Source organism: Ammospiza caudacuta, chromosome 6 (genome assembly GCF_027887145.1).
Source record: "Ammospiza caudacuta isolate bAmmCau1 chromosome 6, bAmmCau1.pri, whole genome shotgun sequence".
In the NCBI taxonomy this organism is placed as follows: domain Eukaryota; kingdom Metazoa; phylum Chordata; class Aves; order Passeriformes; family Passerellidae; genus Ammospiza; species Ammospiza caudacuta.
In genome coordinates, this window is record NC_080598.1 from 21,646,554 (window position 1) to 21,673,236 (window position 26,683).

At 47.7% G+C, this 26,683-nt stretch overlaps 1 protein-coding gene across 1 annotated transcript in view; it reads left to right on the forward strand.

Annotated features, from left to right (window-relative positions):
• HRAS (HRas proto-oncogene, GTPase) overlaps positions 1–26,421 on the forward strand; it is a 38,903-nt gene extending 12,482 nt beyond the window's left edge. Inside the window, exons 2-6 of the mRNA XM_058806670.1 lie at positions 16,031–16,184; positions 20,714–20,892; positions 23,113–23,272; positions 23,982–24,106; positions 26,129–26,421. Of these exons, the coding sequence (XP_058662653.1) occupies positions 16,074–16,184; positions 20,714–20,892; positions 23,113–23,272; positions 23,982–24,101 (570 nt within the window). The 5' untranslated portion in view covers positions 16,031–16,073 and the 3' untranslated portion in view covers positions 24,102–24,106; positions 26,129–26,421. The remainder of the gene's footprint in view (positions 1–16,030; positions 16,185–20,713; positions 20,893–23,112; positions 23,273–23,981; positions 24,107–26,128) is intronic.
• The last annotated feature ends 262 nt before the right edge of the window (positions 26,422–26,683 follow it).

Genomic DNA, 26,683 nt, shown 5'->3' on the forward strand with positions numbered 1-26,683 from the left:
GGTTGCCTTGTCAACAGGAGATGTTTTATAGGTCTCTGGAAAATTTGCAGCAGTGTCACTCTGCTGTTTGCTCTCCTGGTTGAACAGGTGCACATGCAAGTCTTTGAAAGCTGGTGGGAGAAACCAGGATTTGTCCATCCCTTTCACAAAGGTTTTGTAACTATATGACCTTTTAACTAATTTTCCTGACTCCCTAATAACATACACATGTAATTAAATCTAGGCAGACAAGGCCATATCAAGCTGTGGGCATGAGAAATTGTGTAATACCATCAAATTGCCTTTTGTGTCCATGGTAGACCAAACCTGATTGCACCATGAACTTCCTTAAGATTTTACTTTAAGGGTGGGAAGAGAACTCCCATCTCAGGAAACTCATTTCCCTCTGGTAGTCCACCAAAGGCTGCTTTGGTTTCTGATTCAGCTCTGCAAATACTGTCTAGTGGCTTCAGACTGGATGTGAAATTGGCTGGTATTTCCCCTGTGAAGGCTAGAGCAAGGGAGAGAAAACTAAAGTAGCTTGTCTTAGCCTAAGTCAGCAATACAGAGTTGGAAGTTTCTGTAGATCCTAAGAAAAGGTCCCTGCCTTATCTGTCTTGATATTTTGCTGGTCGCACAACTTGCACATCCCACAGATGCAAATATTTTCCTGGGGTTGGCCCTGGTTGCCCAAGGAGGGTGTTTGTTCAGATTCTCATGCTTTGCAATTAATATAAGCTTCTCAACTCCGTGTGAGAGAAATAAAGGGAAGTGGTGCTAAGTGGTTTGTGTTTTTTTTTCCTCTTTCTGTGTTGTTGTTCTTCACCAGCTGGCTACTTTGAAAAGAGCATGTTGTGGTTTTTTCCTTAAGGAGCGACGTGTTGCTGCAAATTCAGCTTTGGAGAGGCTGTGGGAGCTTTTGTCCGCTGGTGCTGCAGCTGCTGCAAGTTGGGCACAGACAACACGTGGTGCTGTGGGTGCCCAGCCTGCCAGCCTGGTGTGGCTGCAGGGGATGCCAGCCCAGCCCACTGGCAGAATCCTTCTTTCCCACTGTATTCCCACACTCACTTGGTGGTGGCTGGGAGAGGCGAGTCCTTGCCTTGCTCCAGACCATGCAAGAGCAGCAAAGTTCACACCATGGGATGTTGTCAAAGGAATGAGAACCTGCTTCAAGTAAATACCTTTTCTCTGCCTCGTTTAGCTATGGCAGCCTTATCTTAAGAGGGCTGTATGAAGTGTGCTTGTCACGGCTCTGTGAGGCACCCACACAGCTCATGAGATATCTTGTGTGTTCTCTGCTGAGCTACTGGATGAAAAGTGGCTACTTTAGAGGGCAAATTGCCTCCATGGGTTTAAAAGAAGATATCTAGTTTAGACCTAGAGAGCACACTTCATGTTTAGGTATAGTGGAAAACCTTTGAGTGAACTTCATGAAATCCGTGTTCATTGTGTTTTTCAGAATACTCTCAGAACTTGCATTCTTTTTGTGCTCTGCAAAAGTAACAATTCCTTTTGAGGCTGTAGAGTAAAGAATAAAACACTAGCTTAAAGTGGTATGGAGGAATAGTCACCATATAAAACTCAGCCTGGGCTGTTGGCTGTGTGTTTCACAATGACCTTGTCAGTCACACTGGTGTTGTCTTGTGACCATGCAGCCACTTAAAAGGAGGAAAAAAAGGCCAACTACACAAACTTTTATATCTGATTAGGGTTTTGACTGTTAGCTTTAATCAGATTTCCTGTTGGAGTTGACATAGTATGTCCTGAGTTTGATGAAAACTGAGGAAGTGAGGGAAAATGAAGCCTGTGGAATGGCAACCACCACTTGGAACAGTTTCTTTATGGAAGCTCTCCATTTGGGCAAGAAATATTAACCTACAATATATTTTCCTTCAATGCAGGTCTTCAACCTCTCTGTCCTAATCTTAAGTCTACAGGTGAAAGGCAGTAATGGAAAATCCTAGAGCCTAATCAGCCTTTGATGGAGGCAGTCGATTAGGAGCAAGACAAGCTCTACTGTTTTTAAGGATGGATTGTGAGGCTAAGTTGACAAGCTTTCAGTCTTCTGAGATCTATTTTTTCTTTGCAGTTGGAATAGGAATTATCTTGTGTTAATATGCTCACATTACAAAACACTGCAGCTTGTCTTTTTGCTTGAGTGGTGCTTCAGGTTGAAGTTGGCTGGTTTGGCCTGTGAGATGGAGGTTTTCTGTAGGATTTTTCCATTTTTAGAACAAGCTTTTTGCAAACCCTTGATGAATTAATTTATTTTTTCAGTTGAAGTTCCTGTGTGGGAACAATGAAAGCTGTGTAGGAACTGTATCCACTATACCATGCTGTGGCCTTGAAGGTTCATTGCAGGGACACACATGGTCCTCAGGGTGTTGCTTTCTGAAAAGAAGAGGATTTTAAGGGAGAAACCAAGCAGCAGTTTATTTCTAGCTAGGTGTGAATGATGTACAAGAGTGAGAGACTGCTGTGTGTTACTTAGGAGCCCTGAAAAACAACACATGGTGAGCTCTACTACCCTTAAGTGAAGAGGGAGCTTTATAAGCACATCACCCCTGTTCAAAATCTAACTGGTGGCTTGTCTCTGCCAGGCTCCTTTGAAGGTACATGATCATGTTTGAGATCTCACAATATTGGCAAGAGTGTAAAATTCAGAGTTCAAGTTTAAGCTCTGAAGTTATTCTTCTAAGGAAAGAGAATTTTGTCATACCAAGGATCTGAGGAGATATGGATCCACAGAGCAGAGCCTCTTACTGCAGATACTGTTGTGGTTCTCTCCTCCCTTAAGGAAAAAAAGCCAAAGCTCAAACCACCAGAACTCTGAAAGTGGTTCTTGTCCAAAAGTGAAGATTTTCTGTAGTTGTTCCAAGTGACTGTTTCCTCAGGGGGATCATTTTCATAGCTTATGCACAATTCTTTAATCCAGCTCAAAGCCCACAAGACAGATGGGGTCATGACAAGAGCCAGGAAGTTCACATGATCTTATTGGACTGGATAATCTTTGGCAGTGCCAGTTCACATCACCTGTCCATTTCTTGCTTTTTCCAAACCACTGGGAAAAGAAATAAGATTCTAGCAGCCTTGTCACATTAAGCATTACTCAAACACTCTTGCAATATTGAATGGTCAGCAAAGGGCAAATTTTGTGGGCGTGGGCAAGCAAAATTGGAGAGGAACCTCAGATCATGCATAAGACCAGGCTCCCACTACTTGAACAGTGCCTTCTTAGCTCCTCCAGTCTGTATTTATAGCAGCAGACCAAAAAAAGCCTGAGGGTGTTAAAAGGGATGATGCAGCCACCAGTATGAGCAAACTTAGGTCTCTTGGTGCACATCCCATCTCTGTGTCCTCCCAGCCCTGCCTGGAGCTGCTTTTAGTGGTATTTGCTGTAGCCCAAGAGGTAGTTGCATCAGCTTTTCAGTCCAGTTTTCAACCCCCTTTCCAGAGATCATGGCTTAAGTATCAGAGCTTCAGTTCTTTTGTCTTGTCTCAAAGCACACTTTGCTGGTGCTTGTGAGGGCACAGATGACCAGCTGAATAAAAGGTCAGGACACATTTGCTGGGGGCTGATGGCAAAGGGTTATAGCATGAAATACTCCCAGCAGTCAGGGATTTGCAGAGTGATGCAGGCCATGTAACAGATCTTCACACACACAGCATATAGAACAGCATACAGAAAATATAGTAATAATTTTACTTGTAATAATAAAGTTGTATGGTTATGCGCTGGGGAATTGAAGGCAGATGCTTGGATTTTTCCCAGTGGGCTGAAAGGAGGTTCTGATTTTGGTTTATTTATTTATTATATGTTCAACCAAAGCCAAAGAACTGTGAATCAGTGTGATTTTCACTGCTGGAGTTCCTGTGCTGTGGTCCCCAGGCATTGTCTAACAGATGCCTGTACCCACACAAGGCTGGATGAACCCAGACACTGCAGATTTATTTTTGTCACCCTGTTGCAGAAACTCCTTAGGGAGCCTCTGCGTATGCTTAGGAGCCAGTGGTATGGGAAAGCCTCTTAGCAGAGGGTCCTGGGAAAACACTCAGCTGCTGATCCCAGGAGCAAGTTCTCTGTGCCAGCACCATATGCAATTCCTCATGGCAGCCAGATCGCCAGGAAGGAGGAAACAACTCTGCCACCTCCTTTCTTCTTCTGCCTTATGATGGCTGAGTTTTATAGTTGCTCTGTAGGCACTCTGTGTGCCTCCCTGGCTGAACAAAGGCGTATTTGTGCTTTCAAAGGTAATGTCAGTCTGCCTTGCTGCTATCTCAAGATGCAGGGAGGGATAAGTGCTCCAAATGGGCTAAGGTTGAAAATTAAAATAGACCAAGTGAGATCCTCAACCAGTGTCGATTGTCTTGGCTTTAGTGGCATTCATGCAAGGACTCTACTTTTTGCCCTTTCCTTAGAATGAGCCTTCAAGGTGAGATCTCAGTTGTGGGACTCACTTGTCTGGTTCTTACTCCTTGGCTTGGGCTGTCCTCTCCCTTCCTTTGGGAAGCTATAAACACTTGCACCTTGTCCATACTACACGCAGATAATGGCTTAGGGCTGTCAGGAGAAGTTGTCTTTGAAGTTCTGAGTTTGCCTTCTGTGGTTATTTTTTTCAGGTCAAATACAGAACTGTTTGTATGAGCCTCATAAAGTCCAAGAATTAATCCAATGAATGCTGCTGTGTTTCTAAATGTCTCTGCAATGTGTGCTTCCCGGGTGTTGCAGAGCTGTGCTTGAGCAGCAGCACCAGAAAATCATGAGAGGCTGGGGGGAGATGGCTGGACACCAGGAAAGAAGATGGGAAGCCATATATATATGCATGTAAAAACAAGTGATGTTTATGGTTTTGGTATCTCATTTCTGAAAGGTGTTAGGGAAATCAGTGGCTTAAGAAGATTTGAGTGTTGTATGGACAGCAGGGATAACCAGAGCTAGACATTTTCCAAAGAGAAAACTGGTGTAGGGGCCTCCTTTTTTTTGCTTTTCAGATAATCTGGCAGGATGAGACCCTGCTCTGGGACCAGAGATGGTTTCCACTGAAAAGAGTAGAAGAAAGTTTTGGGCACTGGAGAATTCCCAGTGATCTAATTGATGCCCAACCATCACTTACACTGCCCTAATGAAGTTACATTTCAGGAATTACAGTGCAATACAGTTCAAAGTCCAGAAGTCCCTTTTTTCTTTGTTTGTTTGGTTTGGGGGTTTTGTTTGTTTGTTTTCTGGGTTTTTTTTGGGGGGGGGGTTTGTTTGGTTTTGGTGGGGTTTTTTTGGGTTGGTGTTTTTTGGTTGGCTTTTGTGAAAATGCACAGGAGCTTTTCCTGCTGCTGCATGGGATTTTCCTGAGGACTTTACCATGCAGAGGTTGATCTGTGATGGAGACTGCATTGTCATGCCTGACAAAAGGATGCTTCAGCTTAGAAGGGCACCTGCAGGATCACATTGCCCTGTTTTACTTTTCCCAAGCTGTGACTCCTGCAGCTCATGTTTCAGATGCTTTGGGTTGTGCTTTGCATGGTCTCTTTCTGTGCTCTCAGGATAAATCTGATGATAAGGACAGGATCTTACAAGTGTCAGCTGTGTCTGGTCACCACGTGCTTGCCAGGGTAGTACCAATTGCATGCAGGTGTTGGTCTCTGGCCAACATCTACTGAAGACATTCTTGGTCTAATGACTTAGTTTTCTTCTTTTTGCTTGCAGTTAGGGGATTGTGTCCAGGCTCCCTTGCATCTCTTTTTCTATTCACTTCATGGACTTTCTGGCACTCTTTTCCACAGCAAGATGTCATCCCTGAAGCTCAGGGCATGGTTTGCTTCCTATCTGTACCTCTTTCAATCAAGCCAGTCTGGTTCATGTGACTGGAGTGTTTGCCCGCTCTGTTGTGCCTGTTGCAAGTGAGGACTTGAGGCCAGTGTTGCTCTTTGCTCCATCAGTTATTGATCTGTGTAGAGGAACACCTCAGTTGGGCAGGGCCTTTGGAGTTTTATGGCCATGTCAAATGCAGTACCAAAGCCAGATATGGATCTACTCATTGCCTGTACCAGGGTTGTCCGAGGGACTGGAGATAAGTTGAGGGTTTCCACAAAGATGTAGGTACATCTAACCTTTAGGCATGATCAGAGGGACTCTTCTGCTCTCAAGGGCTTTCTTATTTGTGAATCAGCTTGTTGAACTCCAGTGTTGAGGAACCACATCTGATACAGGCTTGGTGTCTTGCATTTCTGTGGTTTCTTTTCAGCTTTACTTGGCCTGCAGATGCTGGCTGTGAGCCCACCCAAATCCTGCTTGTCGTTGTTGCTCTGGACTCCCAAGGAAGCTCTGGAAGGAAACCCCCCCTGGCTTTTGCTGATTGTGCAGGTCTGCCAGCAGATGCTGGAGGCTGCGACGAAGGTGGTGGAGAAGGCTTTGTGCTCCTGTGCCCTGCACACTCAACCACAGCCACTGATGAGCACATGTTTTACAACAAAAGCTTAAATGTGGGAGAACAGAAATCCCCAGCTTTACCATAAGTTTCCTCTGTGACTGTCAGGAAGTCACTTAATTGTTGTGAGTTCTTCATTGCAGGGTGGAGTTCCTTGTTCCTTTATCTGCTGTGCCAGTCATGTGTTGCTGAGGGTTGGAATATATGAACCTGTTTGGAGGCCACTCAGAGTTGAAGGAGCATGTCTCCTGTGTCCATTCTGTGATGCTTGCAAGACAGGCAGGATGAGTCCTTGGACAGTATCCCTTTGTTGCTCCAGAGCCAAAAGGGAAATGGCTTCCTTTTCAGTGTGGAGAGCTGCAATCCTCACATCTTCAGTCTTTTTTGTAGCAGGTCTGTGATTGACAGTGATGCACCTAACTCCCCCACAGCAACACTGCTTGGATTTTTTTTTTAATTCCAGACTTGTGCAGAGGGAGGGGATATGAGCATCACATCAACAAATCTGATGTGGCTGAGATTTACTATAAGCAGTGAAGTGAGGTTTGGGTAATTCAGGACTCTAACTTTATTAAGTTCTGCTGATCCAAACTAAAATCTTGCACTGTAACCTTTGGATGTTTCTGTTTCAGTCAGGCTGTATGATTGTTTCCCAGCATTGCACACACAATGCATTGGTTGGTTCTGCATGGCTACAGACTTGGTTGTGATGAATTCATTCATGGCTGTTGAAGGGCTGGGTTTAGAGGTCTTCTGTGGACCTCTCTGCCAGCAGTGCTCACTGTCCCCATCCCTCTAGGCTGCAGCTGGCTGATGCTGCAGCTGCCAGGTCCATAAATCAGCAGCGTGCCCCTGAATATCTGATGCATATTCATGTTTGCTATGTTGTCACCCTGCTAATATAATGTATCTTGGTGAGAAGGAGAGCAGGGACAGGGTCCCAGTAGCTGGTGCTTCCTTGCTTCATTTTATCTCCTCTTTCTGCTTCCACCTTGTCTTTGGCTCCCTAAGATACCCCCTCTCTTGCTTTTCTAGTGTATTTTCCCCAGCTGCTTCTCCCAGATGTTCTAAAGCAAGCCCTGCAGGTTTGCTTTTTGTTGTGGTGCCTTCTTCCCCTCCATCCCTGCTCTGCTAGTAAATCAAGGTGTGTACCTGCAAAGGCCCTGCAAGGACTAAACATGGGAGGATGATTGTTATATTTGAGCATGTAAATTAAAAAGGCCTCCTAATAAAAAGGCACTCTTGAAGTATCTGGTCTTGGCTGTTCCTTTGAGTTCTGTTTTTGAATGAGCTTTTATTGGTGTCCCATTGGGATTGGAAGGGCGAGAAGGAAACTCAGTTTTGGTCCCTCATCCCAAGATGGACTGTCACTCACCCACAACTCACCTGTGGAGAAGATGCTGTTGCACGTGTGCTGCTTCACCCTCTATCTTGAAAAACGAGGAGGAAGAAAAGTGCTGTACCAACTTTCCCTGGAAGAGATAAAATTTTGTAAGATCTGATTAGCAGCCTGTGAAATACCACATGTGAGAGAGGATGGATGGGGGCTGGCTCTGCCTTTCATCTTTCAGTACCAGATCCTAAGTGCTGTCCAGGGAAGCTGGGGAAGCCAACTTGGGTACTAACCAAAGTGTGTCCCAAGATCTGCCTGAGTCCAAGCAGCCAGGACTTGGGATCCCTCTCATTCCTGCTCTGTAGTCCTTCTTCTAGCGGGGACTTGAACCATTCCCAGAAGAGAGGACCCTATTTCTCTGTGGAAGCTCATTAGCCATCCAGAGGGTGAGTGCCACATGGGCAGGAGCAGACTGGGCTCCTACTGTCTCAGGATACTCATTTGTCTGCTTTTATGCTGCTGGCCAACAGCTTCCACCTTTTATCACCCAAACCCAATGCCACTGGCTATCTGGAATTTTCTGCTGAAGGAGCTGTAGTGCAATAGGACATGTGCTGTGTGAACCATTCCATTCCTGGAGACTAGAGTTCACCAATTCAAACTGTTTTAAATCCTATTTTGCTCCAAAAACTGACCTTTCAAAAAATCTCCTAACCATTAAATGCTAAAAAAACAACAAAAAACCAATCATCTAAAAGCATTATCAAAAGATTTCTTGAAACTTCCCAGATGCAACTACCCTGTTTTCTTATCCATGTGTTTGCTGGTAAAATACATGTGTTAGGATTTAAAGCCAGCAGGAAGTTGAACAACCATACCTATTTCCGTTGCAAATTCTTCTCAGTGAAAAGGGCTTGTATGCATTTCCTGGAACTGGTTTCCTAATTTTTCTTTGTCAACAGTTGTTGGGAGGAATAAGGAAGGATAGGGAAGGGAAGGAGAACAGAAAGCTCATAGGGAGAGTGTATTTCTTGACTCTAGGGTACTTTTTTTGCTGTGCCTTAGTGGTGCTCAGGTTGGGAGGCCCTCTTCTTAAGTGATGTAGGTGGCCACCTTATACCAGTGACTTCCCCCTTTGTTGTAGCTGGGCTTGAGGTGAGGAAAACAGCAGAGCCTGCCCCTCTGCTCTCAGCCCTACCTGCATCTCTGGGTGCTGATCTGTGGATGAGAGCATCTGCCACTCTGCTGGCTGCCTGTGCCCATGACCTAATTGTGATTTCATCAGGATAACTGGAGAGCAGGGCCTCTCTTACAGTATTCTGTGCTTTCCCACTTGATGTACCCTGCCTCCCCAATTGTCTCTGCCTTGTGAAGCTGAGCTGGGGATGAGCTGCCAGCTCTGACAGCCCAACACAAAGACTCAGCAGCAGGAGACCAACAGCTTTCCCATCCAAAACTTCTGGGATTTTTTTGTTGATTTTTTTGTTTGTTTTTTTTTTTTTTTTTTTTTTTTTTTTTTTTTTTTTTTTTTTGTCTCAGGTGAAAACCCCAGATGGGAAATCACATTGCCTGAATTTAGTTCCCAGCTTTACCACCATTGATGGCTTTGGGCCAGCCCCTTGGCTTGTTTGCATCCCCTTGCCTGTCTCTGCAGTGAGTAGGATGGTGTTTCTGTTCATGCATGGCTGCCTCCAGCTCTAGCACTGGGTGCTCCATTGCTTGCACCTTAGTAGTAAGATCTGAATCTGTCCCTTCTTGTGCTGTTGCAGCAGAGCCAGATGGCTGCAACCTGCCCTAGCATGGTGACAGGACCACTGGGCATGGGAGAGGCTGGACCTTTCCCCAGCAGCTGCTCCTTTCATCACCAGGAGGACCAGGCAGAACATACAGGTACCTTAGGAAACCAGCCTGGGGACAGCACCTCTTGTAATTCCACACCATTACTGGGCAGTGTTTTCCCCAAAGCCTGATATTCTCTATAAGCTGTAATTACAGAGATCCACTTACACTGACGCTGCATACTCATCTGCTCCAAGTTTCTACTTCATTGCACCTTATATCTTGTGGGAAAATCAATACAATTTGGTACTGAAACTGGCAAGCCAAGAGATTGTTCAGAGCCTGGGTTCATGGTTGTGTACCACGTGTTTTAACACTTAACATTTACTGTCATCTATAATGTGGGTCTTGCTTTAAAGTTTCCTGGGTACCTGTCTATCTTTTTATACACTCAAGATACACCACACTGCCTTTCATGCATCTCATTAGTGCTTATAGGTGGGATTTTAATGTAAAGGAAAGTTAAAAGTTGCCTCTTCTCTTGAGCTCTGTTGTACAGAGTACCGTTGGTTTTTCTGAAAAAGGCTGGGAGGCCTGAGAGAAGCCTCTTTTCTAGGGTGAGGTGGAGGGTTGCCAACCCAGGCAGGGAAGTATCTGCCTCTGAACCACCTGCTCAGCCCTGGGAGACTGGAGAGGAGATGAAAGTGGAGGAGTCCTGGCAGTTTGCAGCCTTCTGCATCTCCTTCTGCTTTTCCTCCTTCACACTGCTTTCCCACACATGTTGGTATGTTCAACACTAGGCCCTGAGTCCTGACTGCAAGATAGGAGTCCAGGCTTTTTAAGTGTCTCACATTGTCCTGTCCTGCACTTCATGCCTTTGTAATCCATCTTTACCAACTTGCAGACAAGTGTAAACTCCAGTCTCTTTCCTTATGCAGATTACTCTTGCTCATGTAGAGTCTCAAAGAGCACTGAAGTGTTGGATCATAAATCACAAGTGTAATTTAAAAACTGACTTCAGTTTTTTTCACATCACAGGCCCTGCCAGATGCAGAGAACTGTGACTTGGGTGCTAGCACAGGTGGTCTCTCCCATCTGCATGTGATTTTTTTTTTTTTTAAGGGTCTGTGTTCAGCAGTGGTGTGGGAGGTATAATTTGCTTGCATGTCTCTTTCACCCTTTCTGTGGGCTGGCAGCAGTTAACCCACAGAGCAGTGTGATTTCCCTCTGTGGAAGTTAGCTTGGAAGGTTGGTTCTTCTGCAGAGACTGTGGTGGGATGAGTGACTTGGTATCAGGGAGACAAATAGAGTAGTGGTGGTGGTGGTGGGAGGTGAAGGTCCCACCATGATTCTCAAGCATATCCCAGCACCTTCCAGAGTTTCCTGACCATGCTGCTCCTCGTGCCCCATTCATGATGCTGGAGACGTGACCATGAGCAGTCCTGACTTACAAGTTTCTGAGCTAAAGGGCCTGCTCATCTTTCCTTGGAAAATAGTAATTCTGGTGGCCTGTATTGGGTGTGGAGAGTGGGGTGCATGAGCAAGTTCTTCATCCAGAGGAAAGCTCTTGTGTAGCTGGTTTGTTTTCTGGGTTTATTGTGTTACTGACTGATTTAGGTTGTTTGCTATTTTGGGTAGTTATAGCTACCTACCAGTTGTTTTTCTTGGAATAAGCTGCCAACAAAGAACTTTTTAAAGAATATTTACTTTTTGAGAGGGAAAGCAAGAACAGTGTAGTTGCACTCTCTTACTGCCAACAGCAGATGATTGCACAGCTTTGTCTTTTCCTTAAAGGTCTGACAGCTGAAGCAGGAACCAGGGAGCAGAGAACAGGTAGCAGCTTTGGAGAGGATGATACTGTCTTGTTTTCCTTTGCCCTTCCATATTTTCCCAAGCCCTTTGTGGTTGGGTAGTCTCTGGCAGAGGGGTTGTGTTGCCAGAGATGCTTTGATGAAACTGTGAGGGCTGGGCCTGGTGCAGTGACCAGTCCATGCCTGTTCAAGGCTCTGTGCAAAGCTGAGGCTTGCACATTGCTGCTGTGAGATGTTTATGGCTGCTGTGGAGAGCAATCCCTCCCTTCCAGACCTGCCTATCCCTCGGACCTGCATGCAGCTTTCTGCTGTTCTTCCTCACAGGTTTCTCCTTGAATGTGCATCTGTATTTTGAGCCTCCTACATTATGTCATTCCTTACCCCTTTTCTTCCTTTCCTCTGCAGCAGTATTTTTGTGCTCGGTCCCTTGGGACAGGCTGCCTTTTGCTTCAGATCTTGAAGAGCTAGCAGAGGATGGACGAAGGCATTCTGCTCATTTTTGGCTTTTTTTCTTTTTTTCCCCTAATGGAAGACGTTTATTATCTCCAAGTCATCTCTTCAAAGCAGGGCCAGTATTTGCAACTTTTATTCTCTTTGGCATCCCTTTCTCTCTTTTAATCTGTGAGGTGCACTGTCTGAGATTGCAGGTATACAAGCAAGCCAACAACAGGCACAATTGAGTTCCTTGCCTCGTGAAGAAGGTCAGGTTGTTTGTTGCAGGACACAGCTGGATCTCTGGGTAGCAGCTGTAGCCTTGATGCTCCAACCTACTTTAGGTCTTAGCCCTGTGACAGCTTCTGCCAAGCATCTTGATCCTCGTTTCTGCAGGCAGGGCCTCCATGCTGCCGCTCAGCATGTGCAGGCAGGGGAGGTGCTGTGCCCTCTGCCCTCACCCACGCCTCCATCCCCTCCCTGTGAGACAAAGGTAGGATGTTGGTGTCCACTGGGGCTGGGTGCTTGCTCTTCCTGCTTGAGGCTGGCAGGTGGCTCCTGTTTGCTGGAGCTGTGTGGCTCTGGCTACTGGACTGGGAGCAGCGGCTGCTGCCAGGCGGAAGCACTCGGCGAGGCTTTCCTAGACAGCTTTGAACGGGAGCCAGGAGCCCTCTCGCTACAGGAGCAAATCCACGAGGTCGGGAAATACAGCAGCAGCAGCTCCAGCTCCACGCTGGGGCTCTTGGCTTGGCACACGGATCCCAGCCCTCCTCTTTCCAGACGGTGCTCCTGGAACTGGTGTCCTCCTTGCTGTCTCTCAACTGTTGCTTGAAAGCCCTGTGTGTGGCTTTTGGGGGGTGTAGTAGTGGAGTGCTGCAGAGGTGATAAATTGGATAGGGAAACACTAGATGGTGACCTGGATCAGACTTTCAGATCTTGAAGAGCTTGCAGAAGATGGAAGAAGCATTGTTCCTGCTCTATGTGGGACTGGGAGGCTGTGCTTTTGTGTTTCACTCTGTTATTTTGTGGTCAGCTGTGTGTGGGCTCTGTGTTGGCTGCTGAGCAATGGAAACTGGAAATCCTCGCATCAGGAGAAGCTTTCACAACCACCAACAGGCTGTGAACCTCCATCCGGTGTGTCACCAGCATGAAAACTGGGGTGTCTGTTACCGTCTCTCTGAAAGGAACCCCACTCTCTCTTCCCTGCATCTGTGTTATAGGAAGCCAGAAACGTTGCTTTTGGGATGGTTTTCCTTGAACCAGCCCTTATAGTGGTGGTGGTGATGATGTTTTTGTGACACTGAGGAACAGCCACCCCTGTGTTGGCACTATGGGTGCATCGAAGAGCAGCCTTGCTCTTCCCATGTTCAGGAGTAAAAAGTGTGATGGGGGAGTTATGAGATGGTTTTGGTAAGCTTAAGGATAGGACCAGCTACCCAGCTCTGTGGCAGAGATTGGCCATACTGAAATCTCTGCTTTCCCTGCAGCCTTTGGCTAGGCTGCTTCTTTCCATGGAAATTGCCCATGGCCCGGTGTGCTGTTGGGTCTGCATGCTGCCCTGGAGGAGCTTGCAGTGGGGAAAGGAAGCGAGCTCCCCTGAGCATTGATTTTAGCCCACATTAACTGGGGCAGCTCTCATGCCCAGAGCTGTCCATCATTCCCCATGCTCTCATTCTGCATTAGGACATGTTTTACAGCAATGGTGTGGAGCAGCTAGGCTGGACCTGCCCTCCTTTGTGAGCTGCAGAATCTCTCCTGCCACTGCAGGGGCGAGGATGGCAGAGCAGTGGAGAGTTAGCTGAGGTGACAGCACCTTTGAGGGATGATGTCAGAGAGCAAACACCAGCATTGCGGAGCTCTTGCATTAAACTGTCCATGTGTGGGCCACAAGTGGGGAGTAGCAATGGCTTCTTCACCCCCTTCATTTTCCCTGCCTCTTGGGTGTGTGTGGGACAAGAAGATGTGGGTTTGTGTTTCTGTGGAGAAGCCAGACCTTAAAACTCTGTGCTTAAGGTGGTGATGTGCAGGGCTTGCTGGTGTGTGGCTGCCCCTCTGCTGTGCAATGGACCTCAGCTGGGGTCAGGACCAGGGGAAGACACTCAAGCTAATGTGGGTGACCACCTTGTCCCCCACCTCCTGCTGCAGTGTGCACCATAAAGCTGCTATGGCTGTGGAAGCCTTCCAGAGGAGTAGGCAGTGCCTTCCACTGGGGTGGTCTTGAGGGAGAACCCCCTCCTAGAGAACTTATGTCTTCTCCTCCCCTGGGGAGTCAAAGCCTTTCTCACTGTCTCAACGAGTCCTGCAGTTGTGCCTGGGCAGTTGGGCCATTTTCCTTGAGCATCTTCATGGCACCTGCTTCATCTTCAGATGCAGAGCAAAGTCCATGTGTTTTGCTGGGGGATGGAGATCTCCTTGCTCTGTAATAAAAGGTGGGAGCAGTGTTTCTTCAGACCCCCAGAACCCCTCTGTGTTCAGCTGTGAAGCTGTTTGCTGAAGGAGTGATTCCCTCCCCAACAGCTGTGCTGGTGGAGATGGTCAGTCCACATTTGCTCCTCAGTCCCCTTTTCACCCTGTCTCTTCCCAGAGAGATGAGAAGCCTGGGGTGGGGATCTCTCTTGTCCCTGAGAAGCAGTGCATGTAAGAACAACATGTACAGGAGGGCACGCATTAACGGAGCAGAGCAATGTGTGTGCACAGTCAATTAGTGAGATCACATAGATTCTCTCCTGTAGCCTTGCTTTTGATCTCCAACTCTTCCCTGGCTGCCAGAATAGAGGCACATTGGACTTTCAGAGGAAGCAGTGTCACTCTCAGGAAGGCACCTAGGGTATGACATTATTTGCGCTTCATTTCCCCCCACCATCACCACTTTTCCATTGTGTTTAACTGCTTCTCCAGCACAGCAACCCAGAGGTCCTGCTTGGCATCATATTTGTCACCTGGCTGCTCTTCTGTACCCCCTCATTTGCCCTTCTTTAGGATTCTGGATGCTGAGAAGGGCTTGAGCTTTGTTTCCCTTTCTGCTATCAAGACAGCAGCTCAAGAAAGGGCTTTGGCAAGAGGTGGTTGTGTCTGATTGCTCCCTGCTCCAGAGGGAGATGTAACTGTCTGGGTGGTTTAGGGTTACAGTCAGGTGGGGATTGAAGGCAAAAAGTTCTGGCTTCTTTGCCATTAGATCTTTGCTGTGTTAGCAAATGCATCAGCTGTGGTCTGGGTCTAGAGCAGCCTTTGCTGGCACAGTTTGTAGCAGCTTCCAGAGTTTAGGAGCAGGGCTGACAAGCCTGGGGAGGAGGGTGGAGTGATTTAACTATCTGAGGTGGGAGGATGGAGGAGAGGGTTCTAATCCCTGTGAACACTGAAGGGTGTCTGACAAGGGGAACTGTGAGCTTGTCTTCCTGCTACCTGCTGCATTTTGGGTGGCTTCCCCTGAGCTTGCAGATGGTGGCTGAGAACGAGTATCTGACCCTGGAGTGACTTTCAGTGGGCAGGGGCTGCAGTCCAATGAGGGTGGATTTCTATTTAAACCTTTGGGGTTTTGTAATCTTCCTGAGTTAGTTCCTCTTTCTCAGCAGACTTGGAGCAGAAATTTAAGGGAGGAGCTGGGGGGATGTGAATCTTCTGCTGCTGAAGGGCCATGGGAGGCACACAGCACTGCAGAAGTGTGGTTTGCTCATCCTCACCCTAACTATCGTTGTCACTCAGCACCTTTTGTGACAGCATCTCTTTCCCCCTTGTTGAATGTGCCAGATTGAGCTCAGGGAGCAGGGATGCCCCTTCTGCAGTCCTTCCTGTCACAATAGTAGGACTGTTAGCTGGAGGACAGGCAGAGGGTGTGGATGTGCCACCATCTCAACCCTGCTGTGTGGTTTGAGGTTTGACACAGCCATGAGAGTGAAGACATGGAGGTAACAGCATGTTTGGGCAGGGCTGGACCTTTTCCCCTGCTCTTGTGGGAATTGACATTCCAACCTCATTGGCCAAGGGTTTCAAATCTATCTAAAGATTTCAGATCATCAGTTTGAGATAAGGTAAAACCAGACTTCTTAAACTGGTTACTTCAGGGGTTGATGTACACAGCCTGTACCTCTTGTTTTCTCATCAGTAATGCTCTCCTACCTCTTGAAGTTTGCTCAAGGAACCTGTGAAGTTTGCATCCAGATGGTCAGGCTGAAGGATTGCAACAGACCACAGGATGAACAGAGTTTTTGTATTTGGGTTGATGGATTATTTTAAAGTAACCTCTCTTAGCACAGTGACCATGTTTGTCCTTGCAGGTGGTGGTGCTCCTGGAAGTGCTGAGCTGGGGTCAGCTGGAAGATGACTGAATACAAGCTGGTGGTGGTGGGAGCAGGTGGTGTTGGGAAGAGTGCTTTGACGATACAGCTCATTCAGAACCATTTTGTTGATGAGTATGACCCCACGATAGAGGTAAGTGGCTCTGGGCATGGGGTCTGTCTGTCTGCATGTTTTCCACTTGCTTTTCTCCACCTTGTCTCCAACCCAGAGCATGCTCAGTTTGGTCTCAAGTCTGAACTTGAGCAGGGATGTTCCTCTGCTTTGCAGAGCCGTTCTGAGTCACTATGTGTGTGTTCAGAGGTCGCAGAGATTGACTTAACATCTCCTGCAGAAGAGTAGTGGTGTCTGCTGAAGAGAGGTGACATGGGAGGCAGCAGAGACAGGCAGAGCAGGGCAGGGGCTGCGAGGCAGCACAAAAGTCTTCCTTTCTGATGAGGTGACAATGTAGGGAGGGATTAAAGGTTTAGAATTGAAGAGCCATTTTGTGCCTGTGCTTCCATTTCTCCTCCCGTGAAACCAGAGTAAATGTATTGACGTTTTCTGCAGGATGTTTTGAGCTTTATTGATGAAATAGGTTTTATCAGAGCTTGGTTGTATTATGTATGTCTTGCAGTTTGAGCAAGATGTGCTGAGCAGCTGAACTGCTGTGGCTCCCAGAGTGCTGCCTCTGCTTCTTCACAAGGAGTTAAAGGCTGATGAGTGTGTCTCAGTCGGTGTGGATGGCAGCACTGACCTGTTTAGCTCAGCACCCTGCCTGAAGATACAGGCAGGGACCCTATGGTCCTCACAGGCTGTATGGGGGCAGAGCGGGATTCAGTGTTCAATATCCATTGTGATATTATTATTTTCTAATTTTTCAAAGATATATTCCATTCTCCATCTGCTTTCACCATAGTTAGTGATGTGCTAATTAGCCTCTGCATGACTTACACTTTTGTTGGGTGAGACGTAGGCAGTAGCCACTGCGCTGCATGAGGAGTAAAGTCCACCCTGGGAAGGCAAATTGCAGCTCTCTCTCTCTCTCTTGGACAACATCCTCCCTGACTGCAGTCCTAAAGGATTCTCTACCAGATGTGTATAAATGCAGCTGTGGTTTCTGCAGTTATTATTATCATAATGGCTAAAGGCCCCAGCTGGGAGGAGAAATCTATTCTGGTAGGTGTTTTATGTTTAGTCCCCACCCTGAAGAGCTTACAACTTACATAAACAAGGCAAGACAAGGCTTGGTAGAAAGGCAGAAATAGTCTTACAGTCCTACAGATGGGAAGGAGAGAAAGCACTTAAAAAGCACGTGCTATTACATCATTTGGCCAAGGTCACCTAAAACGTCCATGGCAGAGACTGGAATTTAATTTAGAGCTCCTGAGTCTCCTTGATTATGAATGCAATTGCCTTTGTCCCCAGCTGCTCTCCCCTCATGTGGCTGTCCCCAGTAGTATTGCATACTTTTCTCAGAAACCCATTCCAGTTGTTTTTGCTAAAAGAGTGTTCATGGAGAGCACCCTCCTTGGGGAGACATCTGCAAGGATGCATCTTCTCTTGGACCTTAGGTGGGCAGAGGCAACTCCTACCCAGTGATGTGTTGGGTTTTGGCATCCTGTGGTTTTTGTCTCCAGCTGCCTGCTCCCTGTGTGTACCCTGCAGGGAATTTTCTCCATGTAAACAGGCAGCAGAGAATGTAAACCCTGCATGGCATTTCCCAGCACACCCTCTTCACCCTACGCACTTCTGCAGTGCTCTGGGAGACGCCTGCTCTCTCCTCCACTGTTCACTCCGGCCCCATTCTGTTCTTCTCCTCTTCCAAAAGCTGCCACAAGCTGCTCTTCAGACCTCTCACCCCTGGTACTTTTCCACCTGTGGGTACCACCAGCCCTGATGCCTTTGCAGCTCCCTTGGTTGTACCCTGCTTTCCCTGCTACCCCGGCCAACTACTGATTCATTTCAGGGTGATTCTTTTTAATTATGCTTCATTTTATGGGGATTTAAGAGACCAAGAGCTACCTGCCAGCCATCCAAATGTGACCAACAAACCACCTTCCTGTGACTAAGCTGCTTTGGATCATGCCCAGGAGCTGACTATGACTGTTCAGCCAGCTAACAAGCAGCACAGCAGTGCTGAAAAGAGCAGGATAAAAGGGGGGGGGAAAGATGATATGTGCATGGAGCAAAGGCGTTGCCCGCTGCCCACATGGATTGAGCGCAGGCTGTGCTGCAAAGGGGGGTGCAAGCAGATTGGGGTGCACTGAGAAGATGTTCCCCAGAGCAGGAGGTGTGCAGGTTTGTCCCCTGTCTGGGGTAGAGACCCTGACTGGGTGTCTGCTCCCCTCCTACCCTCCTGATTTGCCAGTGCAAATGTTTGGCTCTGTAACTCAATGCTGTCACCCCAGTACAGCACACTCTCACAGGCCAGCTCTTGGGCTGCCAAGGAGCCTTAGGACCTTTGTTTTGGGAACAGGAGGGCCAAGGCAGCAAAGAATGCCACTGGCATTGTCCCATGGTGAATAAGCAGGGATGGAATAAAGAGTTTCACTCTGTTGAGCAATTCTTTGGTTCATCTTCCAGCTCTTAGCAGCTAGCTAGTAATGGCCTGCCGAAACCTGTGGTCATGTCCTGACTGTAGTGCTTAGCAAATGGGCCTCTTGGCCTGGTCCTCCAGCACAGCTGGGATGCTCCTGGGATCTTGAGTCTGAACCCCAAACAGATGTTGTTTCTGCTGCCTGGCACTTCACAGCTGGGTCTGGCTGCATTCCCCCCTGCTCAGGGTGGGGTGGGACATGCAGGGCTGCAGAGAAGGGCTGAGGCTGCAGGGTGCTGCTGTGGGCTAGTGGCAGCCATGTCACCTGGTTGTGTGGCAGGGACAGCTGAGCTGCCATCCTGAGCTTCCTGGGGAGGGGGAGATCTAATGAAGCTGTACACAAAGAATTGATGGGGAGAGCTTGTCCCCTTCCTTTGCAAAGCCTCCTCTGCAAGATTGTTTTATGTCTCTGCCTTGTAAGCCAGCTGGCTGACCTTATGGGTATCCTGATGATGACCTGAGCTGAGGTGTGGGATCTCTTCTGTGTCGGCATGCCTGGGTGCTGGTGAAGCATCCTGGACTAGGGACTTGGTAATTCACTGTGAACATGTGTGCTGAGAGGCTGGTCCTCTGTGCCAAGCCAAGGTGCGAGGATGCTTTGCGGGGCAGAGAAGGCACTTGGGTCCCCTTGCACAAAGGAGGCTCCAGATACATTATTGATTAGAAATGGGAGCACATTCCTGCAGTGTAGCCCGCCAGTTACCTTCAGAGCAGTTGGCTGAAAGCCAGCCTTTCATTCCATGCTTATTCTGGATGGGTCAGCAGTCCACTTTTTGGGAAGGCACAGCTGAGAAGGTTGTGGCAGAGCAGATCTCATCTCTGATTTCACAGCCCTCTCTGCAAGGTGAGAAAAGACTTTAATTAGCCCCAGCAAATGACGTTGTTGTAATGAACCAAAGGATGGAGGCCATGTTGGCCCCATTCCCTTTCTGGGCTGCTGCCGGTCCTGTTGGTGCCCTTTGCTGCATCAGCTGTTTGTCTGCAGACCTGCAAAGCTCATCTGATAACATTGTTGGGTCGTTGGAAGAGCAGCCGACATTTGAATTAATTTAAACTGCAGCCATGGCCTCTGCGAGTGGCTGCAAAGCAGTGTGTGGTTGTACTGCTGACTTGTACCTTTTTCATACCTTTCATTTTGGCTTCCTTCTCTTGATGACAGCTGAGGGTGCTGCACTGTCCACAGGGGATGTCCTCTGTGCAGGGCTGCCCCACAGCATCACTGCTGATGAGACTGAGCTCAGGAAGAAGCATAGTGGGGAGGAGCTGTGCTTTGAGGAGCCTGCTGTGAAAATGAAACCTTTTGAGGGGTGCTCTGGGTGATTTCCAGACCTTCTCACATCTATGACAAGTTGTGATTGCCTTTGCTGCAGGGAAAACCCCCAGCTTCAAAGGACCTGCCTGTATAGTTCTTACCTCTCATGGAGCCCTCTGGGCACAGACAGGTTGTGGGAAACACCCTGTTCACGGTGTGATTTTATTTTATTTTTTTCTCATGTTTAAAGAAGAGGTTTACCATCAAACCCAGTCTGAAATCTTACTGATGGCAGTATTGCCTCTGGTGCCTGATTTGAGATGCATTGGAGGCATTGGATTTCCAGGTTATCTTAACCACCTTCCAGGCCTGCAGATCACAGATAGTGACTGGAAGCCCTGGCTGGCCAGAGCTCCTTTCCTGAGTGTCCTTCCTCATCCAGCAGAAGGAACTGGAGCTGAGACTAAACAATCTTAGGAAATACTTGTTGAGGGCTATGTGGTATAATAGAGACAAAGCTGCACCTGGTCTGCCAGCAGCAAGGCTGGGAATGGGGAGAGCATGCTGGGAGCTGTCTTCTCTGTGGTTCTGACAGACAAGGAGAAACCTGCTTAGCTGCTCCCTTTTTCCTTTGTTTTTTTTTTTTTTTTTGTTATTTTTCCTTTCCCTCCCATTTTTGAAAGAGACTGAGTTGTCTCTAATGGAAGCTGAACACAGGCAGAGCATGACCTGGCATCTTCCTAGGGATGCACTCGTTGCATCCCTTTGTTTAGCCAGATCCAAGCCCTCCCTTAATGCATCCTCCTTCCTTCCTTTCCCTCTCCTGGCCTGCAGGATTCCTACAGAAAGCAAGTAGTCATCGATGGAGAGACCTGTTTGTTAGACATCTTGGACACTGCAGGGCAGGAGGAGTACAGTGCCATGAGAGACCAGTACATGAGAACGGGGGAAGGATTCCTGTGTGTCTTCGCCATCAACAACACCAAGTCCTTTGAAGATATTCACCAGTATAGGTCAGTATCCTGGGAAGGGCCTTTCCCTCTTGCCCTGTGTGAAGGAGAGGCCTTGCTGCTGCTGCACTCTCCTGCCCACCCTTTTAGAACAGGCCCCATAGTGGAAGCACAGACTGCCAGCAAAGACAATTAGCTCAAGTGGCCATTCCCCAGGGAAGAGACAGCACAGACGGCTAATGTCAGTGACTCCAATAAAACCCTTCCAGAGGGATTGCTTGTGGCCTTTGGGGACCTGGTAATGTAATGTTTAAGTGTTTATGGTGACTAAAGAGAGGGCTGATCCTGTATGACCCCCTCCCTTCCTTCCCTAATTAGTGGAATTGCTTTGTTAGCGCAATCGATCTCTGCGACTTCTGCTGGCCCCAGAGCTGGGAGGGGAGGCTGGAAAGGACAGGGAGAGCTGCTTGCCCTGCTGTCCACTGGCACGACCAGGCTGTGATCTTCCAGCTTCACACGTGTGGAGAGACTCCTGCCCCACTGGAGCTTGGTTTCAAGCAGGGCAAAGATGGAGCAGGAGAGTCAGGGCTCCAGTGAGGTGATTTGCCCAAGCAGATGTATGGGGAAGTGGTGATGAAGCAGGGACACCATCCCAGTACCATCCCAATTCTCCTCTCTGTTGATGTCATCCCTGCAGAGCTGAAGAGTCAAGGGGGTGATATAAACACAGCAGGAATCTTCCCTGTTTACCCCGATGCTACTTTAGGGAGGGACTCTGCTTGCGCCTTTTTCTGAGCCTTGGCTGCGATGGCAGGCACTTGCAGAGGATGCAGGAGATGGCTCTGCCTGTCCCTGCTCTGTCACTGCCCACAAGGGACTGTGTATCCCTGTCCCTCATCATAAACCAGGTCCTAGTAATCCTGTTGTTTTGAGGACAGGCACATCCCTTCCTTGCTCCATAGTCAGAGGTGCTGCTTGGAGCTGCTGAGATGTTTCAGTCTCATCCAAAAGGCTGTTCAGTGTAATAGCTGCACAGGTGCACTAATTTGGCTTCTTTCAGCTGAACCAAAGGACAAAGGATGGGATTTTCCTAAAGCACCTGAGGGACTGAGCAGCATTCATCCTTGTGCTGGGGCTGGTGCCTGTGAATTGCTTGCAAGATGGCTTGATTTCAAGCCATCATGATGTAAATCACTAGCTTTCATCTCCTTTAGCCTGTGCTCTTTGTGTTTGTACTTTTAAAAGAATATTCCCCAGAGAAATGCTCACTGTCCCTCGTTAGTAACCATTTGGAGGTATCTCTTTTCAGCTAAGTGTAGTCTGTGCACTAAATTTAGTACTTGCATTTGCTGATCAGGATGTTACACAGAACATTTAAATGGCTTTATGGCATATCATGCACATAGTCAGACTTCATTTCTATGTTCTACTACATTAGAAAAAGATGATTGATTCTTCTGCACATGAATGTCCAGCTGCCTTTGGATGGAGATTTGCATTCAATTAAAATGCAGAAATTGGCATTTTAAATCTTTTATTTGTTAAATTAAAACCATATTAAATGTTCTGGACCCATGAGCAAAAATAAAAAAGCTGTTTTACATCTGAAGTTAAATGATTTATTAAGCAAAGGGAGTTATTATCTATCAGAAGGAAATTGAATGGATTTTTTGTGGTCATAATGGCCTTCAAGATTTTTAGGAGTGATAGATCTCATCCTCGCCCACCTAGTTTTAGATCCAATGTTGGAATGAAGAAGTGAGCATTACAGCTTTTTTAGTTCCCAGTTGGTTTCTCAACTTTGAGTGACCTGAACTAAACTGAAAGGGAGCAAATCCTGCCTGTGCATCTGCACAAAAGGTTACAGCTGCCAAAAGCTGCTTTATCAGCTCAGCAAATTCTGGTTGCAGGTGATTTTTTATTTTTTCCCCCATTTTGGGGGGATTACTTGATATAAAATGTTGGAAATAGCACAGGTAACTGCTTGAGAATTAATTTTTATTTAACTTAAACTATCTTAAGCTCATGTCTTAATATAGACTGTCATAATTCAAGTTGTTTTGTAAATAGCTGCTTTTAAAGAGCAGAAGTATGTTTAGTTTTCATTTCCAGAGGTGCTCTAACTGTTTTGCTATTTTACTCACTTGTGTGCCAGTTATTTACATTTTCCTGAAAGCTCAACACAAGGCATTTAACAGGAGCGAGGGGTAGCTGTCAAATCCTAACAAAGAAACTGGCAGGGAGTGTTCTGGATCTGCTTCTTCACGCCTCCTCCTCTTGCAGAGAGCAGATCAAGAGGGTGAAAGACTCAGATGATGTCCCCATGGTGCTGGTGGGGAATAAATGTGACCTCCCTGCGCGGACAGTGGAGACCCGGCAAGCGCAGGACCTGGCCCGGAGCTACGGGATCCCCTACATAGAAACGTCTGCCAAAACCAGACAGGTAGGAGGAGACTTTAGAACAAAAGGCTCTTTTTCTCTTTTTTCCTCCACTGCTGCCCTGGAGGGGCAGGAATAGGCAGGCACCACCTTGCAGACAGATGGGTGTGAGGGCTGGTCTTAGTTGCTTCCTCAAGGCTAAATGCTCCCTCCCTCAGGATGTTCCCTCCCAGTCCAGGCTTGAGCCTCCCATCACAAGAAGTGCATCATCATGCTGTGGCAGCAGTGAAGAGAAGATGCCTTCTCAGGGCTTTCTCCAAGGCTCTGGAATAACCTTCATAGTCACTGCAAGTCAGCTAAGCTCAGGTCATTTGGTTAACCTCATCCATGGTCTATTTTGGCAAAATATACCAGTGCTGAAAGGACCATGTGGAGCTCCCAGAGCATAGAGGTGGAAATGGAACTGCCACCTTCAGTGGCCTAGTGATGGCTTTTCTCTTGGGTGGTAGACCTCATTCAGACTGCTGAGAGCTGATAAATCTCAGGGACTTCAGAGATCCTTTTCCTGATGGTTGCTCATTCAGTTTTGCTCTCTGTTTGAGGGCCACACTCAGGTCCTTGTTAGTCTTCCCAGCTTGGTTCTGTACCTTTACCTCTACAATCTTCACTCCTGGACAGTGTTAGGGACACCTTGCTGGAGAGCAGAGCCCTCTCCTCTCTCCACTGTCCCTCCTCAGAGCGGGCAGCTGCTTCAAGCCCTGCTTTTTCCCCAGGGCGTTGAGGATGCCTTCTACACCTTGGTGCGGGAGATCCGGCAGCACAAGCTGCGCAAGCTGAATCCCCCGGATGAGAGCGGCCCCGGCTGCATGAACTGTAAATGTGTGGTATCGTGACTATGGTAAGTGCTGGAAGCAGCACATGAGGTGCAGTGGGGAAATGTTGGAAGTGGGGCAGGAGGTGGGTGCAGATGCACTAGCCAAACAAGTGCAACAGGATCAATTTCAGCAGCAGGAATTGTTTAATGAAACACCTTTCAGATTGATAGAGCGTTTTTCTGTGAAAACATAGGTAAGTCAAAATTCCCACTTCCCTGAGGAAGTATGTGGCAGGAAAGGGTTGTTTATTTCTCCCCCTCATTTTGTGCAACAAAATTCTATACAACTGAGTATTTTAAAAAATAATAATTTGTTGTGCTTTCCCCAGGAAAGCTTTTTCCCATGCTGCTGTTCTGAAAGAGGAGTTAAGCTGGTGTTGAAGGTGTACAGATCACTGCATGCTCACTAGACTGGCTCTAGAAGGGCTCAGATGAAGAGCTGGCTGGGTGCATTGCCTCCTAATGCACTCACATAAATTGCCTCATCCTAAAGCTTTAGAGCAGACCTGTCTTGCTGTGAAAAGTCCTGTGTTCTTCAGAAGAGTTTTCCCCATTAGATAAATCCCCTGGGCTATGTGGAGCTGATGCAATGTTGAGAATTAGCCATAAGGGGGCTGTTTGCTTTTATAAATTGTGTGTGCTGGAGCCAGAAACAGTATTTTTCAGATTGTTTATGTTCACTTGCCTGTTTTTCTTTCCTCATTTTTTTTTAATTATGAGTTTATTTAAAACATTGCTGGATAGCAGTTAGGGAGAGTTCCTATTATTGTCCCTGCATGTACTGGCTGGCTTTAAGTGAAAGGCCTGGGAACATCTGTCTGTGTAACCAACTCCTTCATGGCAGAAAGTTAGAGAGGGGCAACTAGGGATGAGTCCACCAAGGAGATCAATATCTAAGGACATCTGGGACAAATGCATGCATGAACATTGCCCTTAATGTCTTTTGGGGATTCTCTCAAGCACCTGGACTGGCCCGTTATCCCTATAAATAGCTGCTGGAGTCCTAAAGAGAAGTGCACTGTATCTAGAGATGGTGTTAAGAGGGTCTCCTGAAGGTGGAGATGAACAGCAGGTTTCCTGTGATGCTTTTTGAGCTCGAAGCCATGAGCACAGCAGAGCTCTTCCTCCTGCCCCCCACTCCCAAGGAAAAAAACCTAACAAAACAGTGCTGGCAACGTTTGCTTCCTATGAGCAAACACCCACCCCAGAGCCCCACCCCTCCCTCCCAGCCGAGGCGTGTGAGGTCGGCTGGGGGCCGAGCTGAATGCTGTGCCCAGCACACTTATCACTGCTAAGGGAGATTTTCCAGATGTTTGTGTCCTCCAGATGTTCAGGAGCGTTTCCTCCGGATGGGGATATGAGCTCAAGGCTTGTTTCCTGCTCTGGCTCACAGCTGACAGCATGGGCTTGGCAGGCACTGCTGCTCCTTACACCGACTGCCAGGAGCCCAATCCTTGGCACAGCCCAGTAGCAGCACCAGCTTGGGCAAGAAGGGCTGGGAAAGGGTCACTTGGAAACACTCCTCTCAGTTAAGAGAACATGGCCTGCAAGTTGCCTGTGTCTTTTTCTGCTCAGGCAGAAACTGGAAACCAGACATCCCAGCTTAATCTAGCTGTAGTGCCCAAGAGCAGAGAGGGAGGAACATCAAGGCACAAAAGGAAAAGTGAGGCAAAGACATGCTGGGATTTGGGGAGAAGGGTGGGTGTTGTGGCCAACAAAATTTGGCTGCATTTGCCCTGGACTCATTTTGTGGTTCCCATCATCCCTGCCAAACAGTGCCCCTTCCCACAAGGAGGTTCAGAAAGAGGCAGAAGCTCTGGTGAGGTGCCCAAAGCTCACCCATCACTCCACCGACTCCAAGACTCATTCCCTTCAGCACATGTACAGATGCTTTGCTAAGACAGACCCAGACCTCTAAGACTGGTGTAGCCTTTTTGCTCTGTGGGCACTAACAGGGTCATCCCCAATGTGAGGGGAGAGTACTGGGAACAGCCCTGCTTGTTCTGATGGGGAATGAGTGCTCATGAGTGTCCTCTTCTGTTTCAGCTGTCTGGACCGTGTCTTGGCGAGGTTCCCACTGTGCAGTGTGCAAGGAAAGAGGTGAAGCAAAGGAAGCAGCAAACGGATTCAGAGGAGGAGTACTGGGGGGGGAGAGGAGCAGGACGAAGAGGACAGGGGGAGCATGAGGCCCTCCAAGGACTATCTCGCACTTCACCCAAGCCTGTGGCAAACAACTTCTTTTTTTTTTTTTATCCCCATCCCCTCATCCTTTGGCCTCCTCCCACCCCGGCAACTGTACAAAGCCACAGATTGAATCACAGTAAATTATTATTTGATCGTCTCAACAAATCACCTTGATGGCTGTGTCCTCCTTCCAGAGGCTGCTGCTGCTGGTGCTCTGGAAGGATCGCTGGTGGGATGGTGGGGAGGAAAGGGTGCTCACATTTTCTCTCCACAGACCAAAGTCATGCTGTAGATGATGGAGGTGATCAGGGTGGGAGAGAAGCTCTCACGGCAAGACAGCTTGTCTCTGTCTCCAGCAAGTCTTTGTCATGTCCTCCCCAGCCCACCTGAAACTCTGCTGGCCCCAAGTTTTGGGAG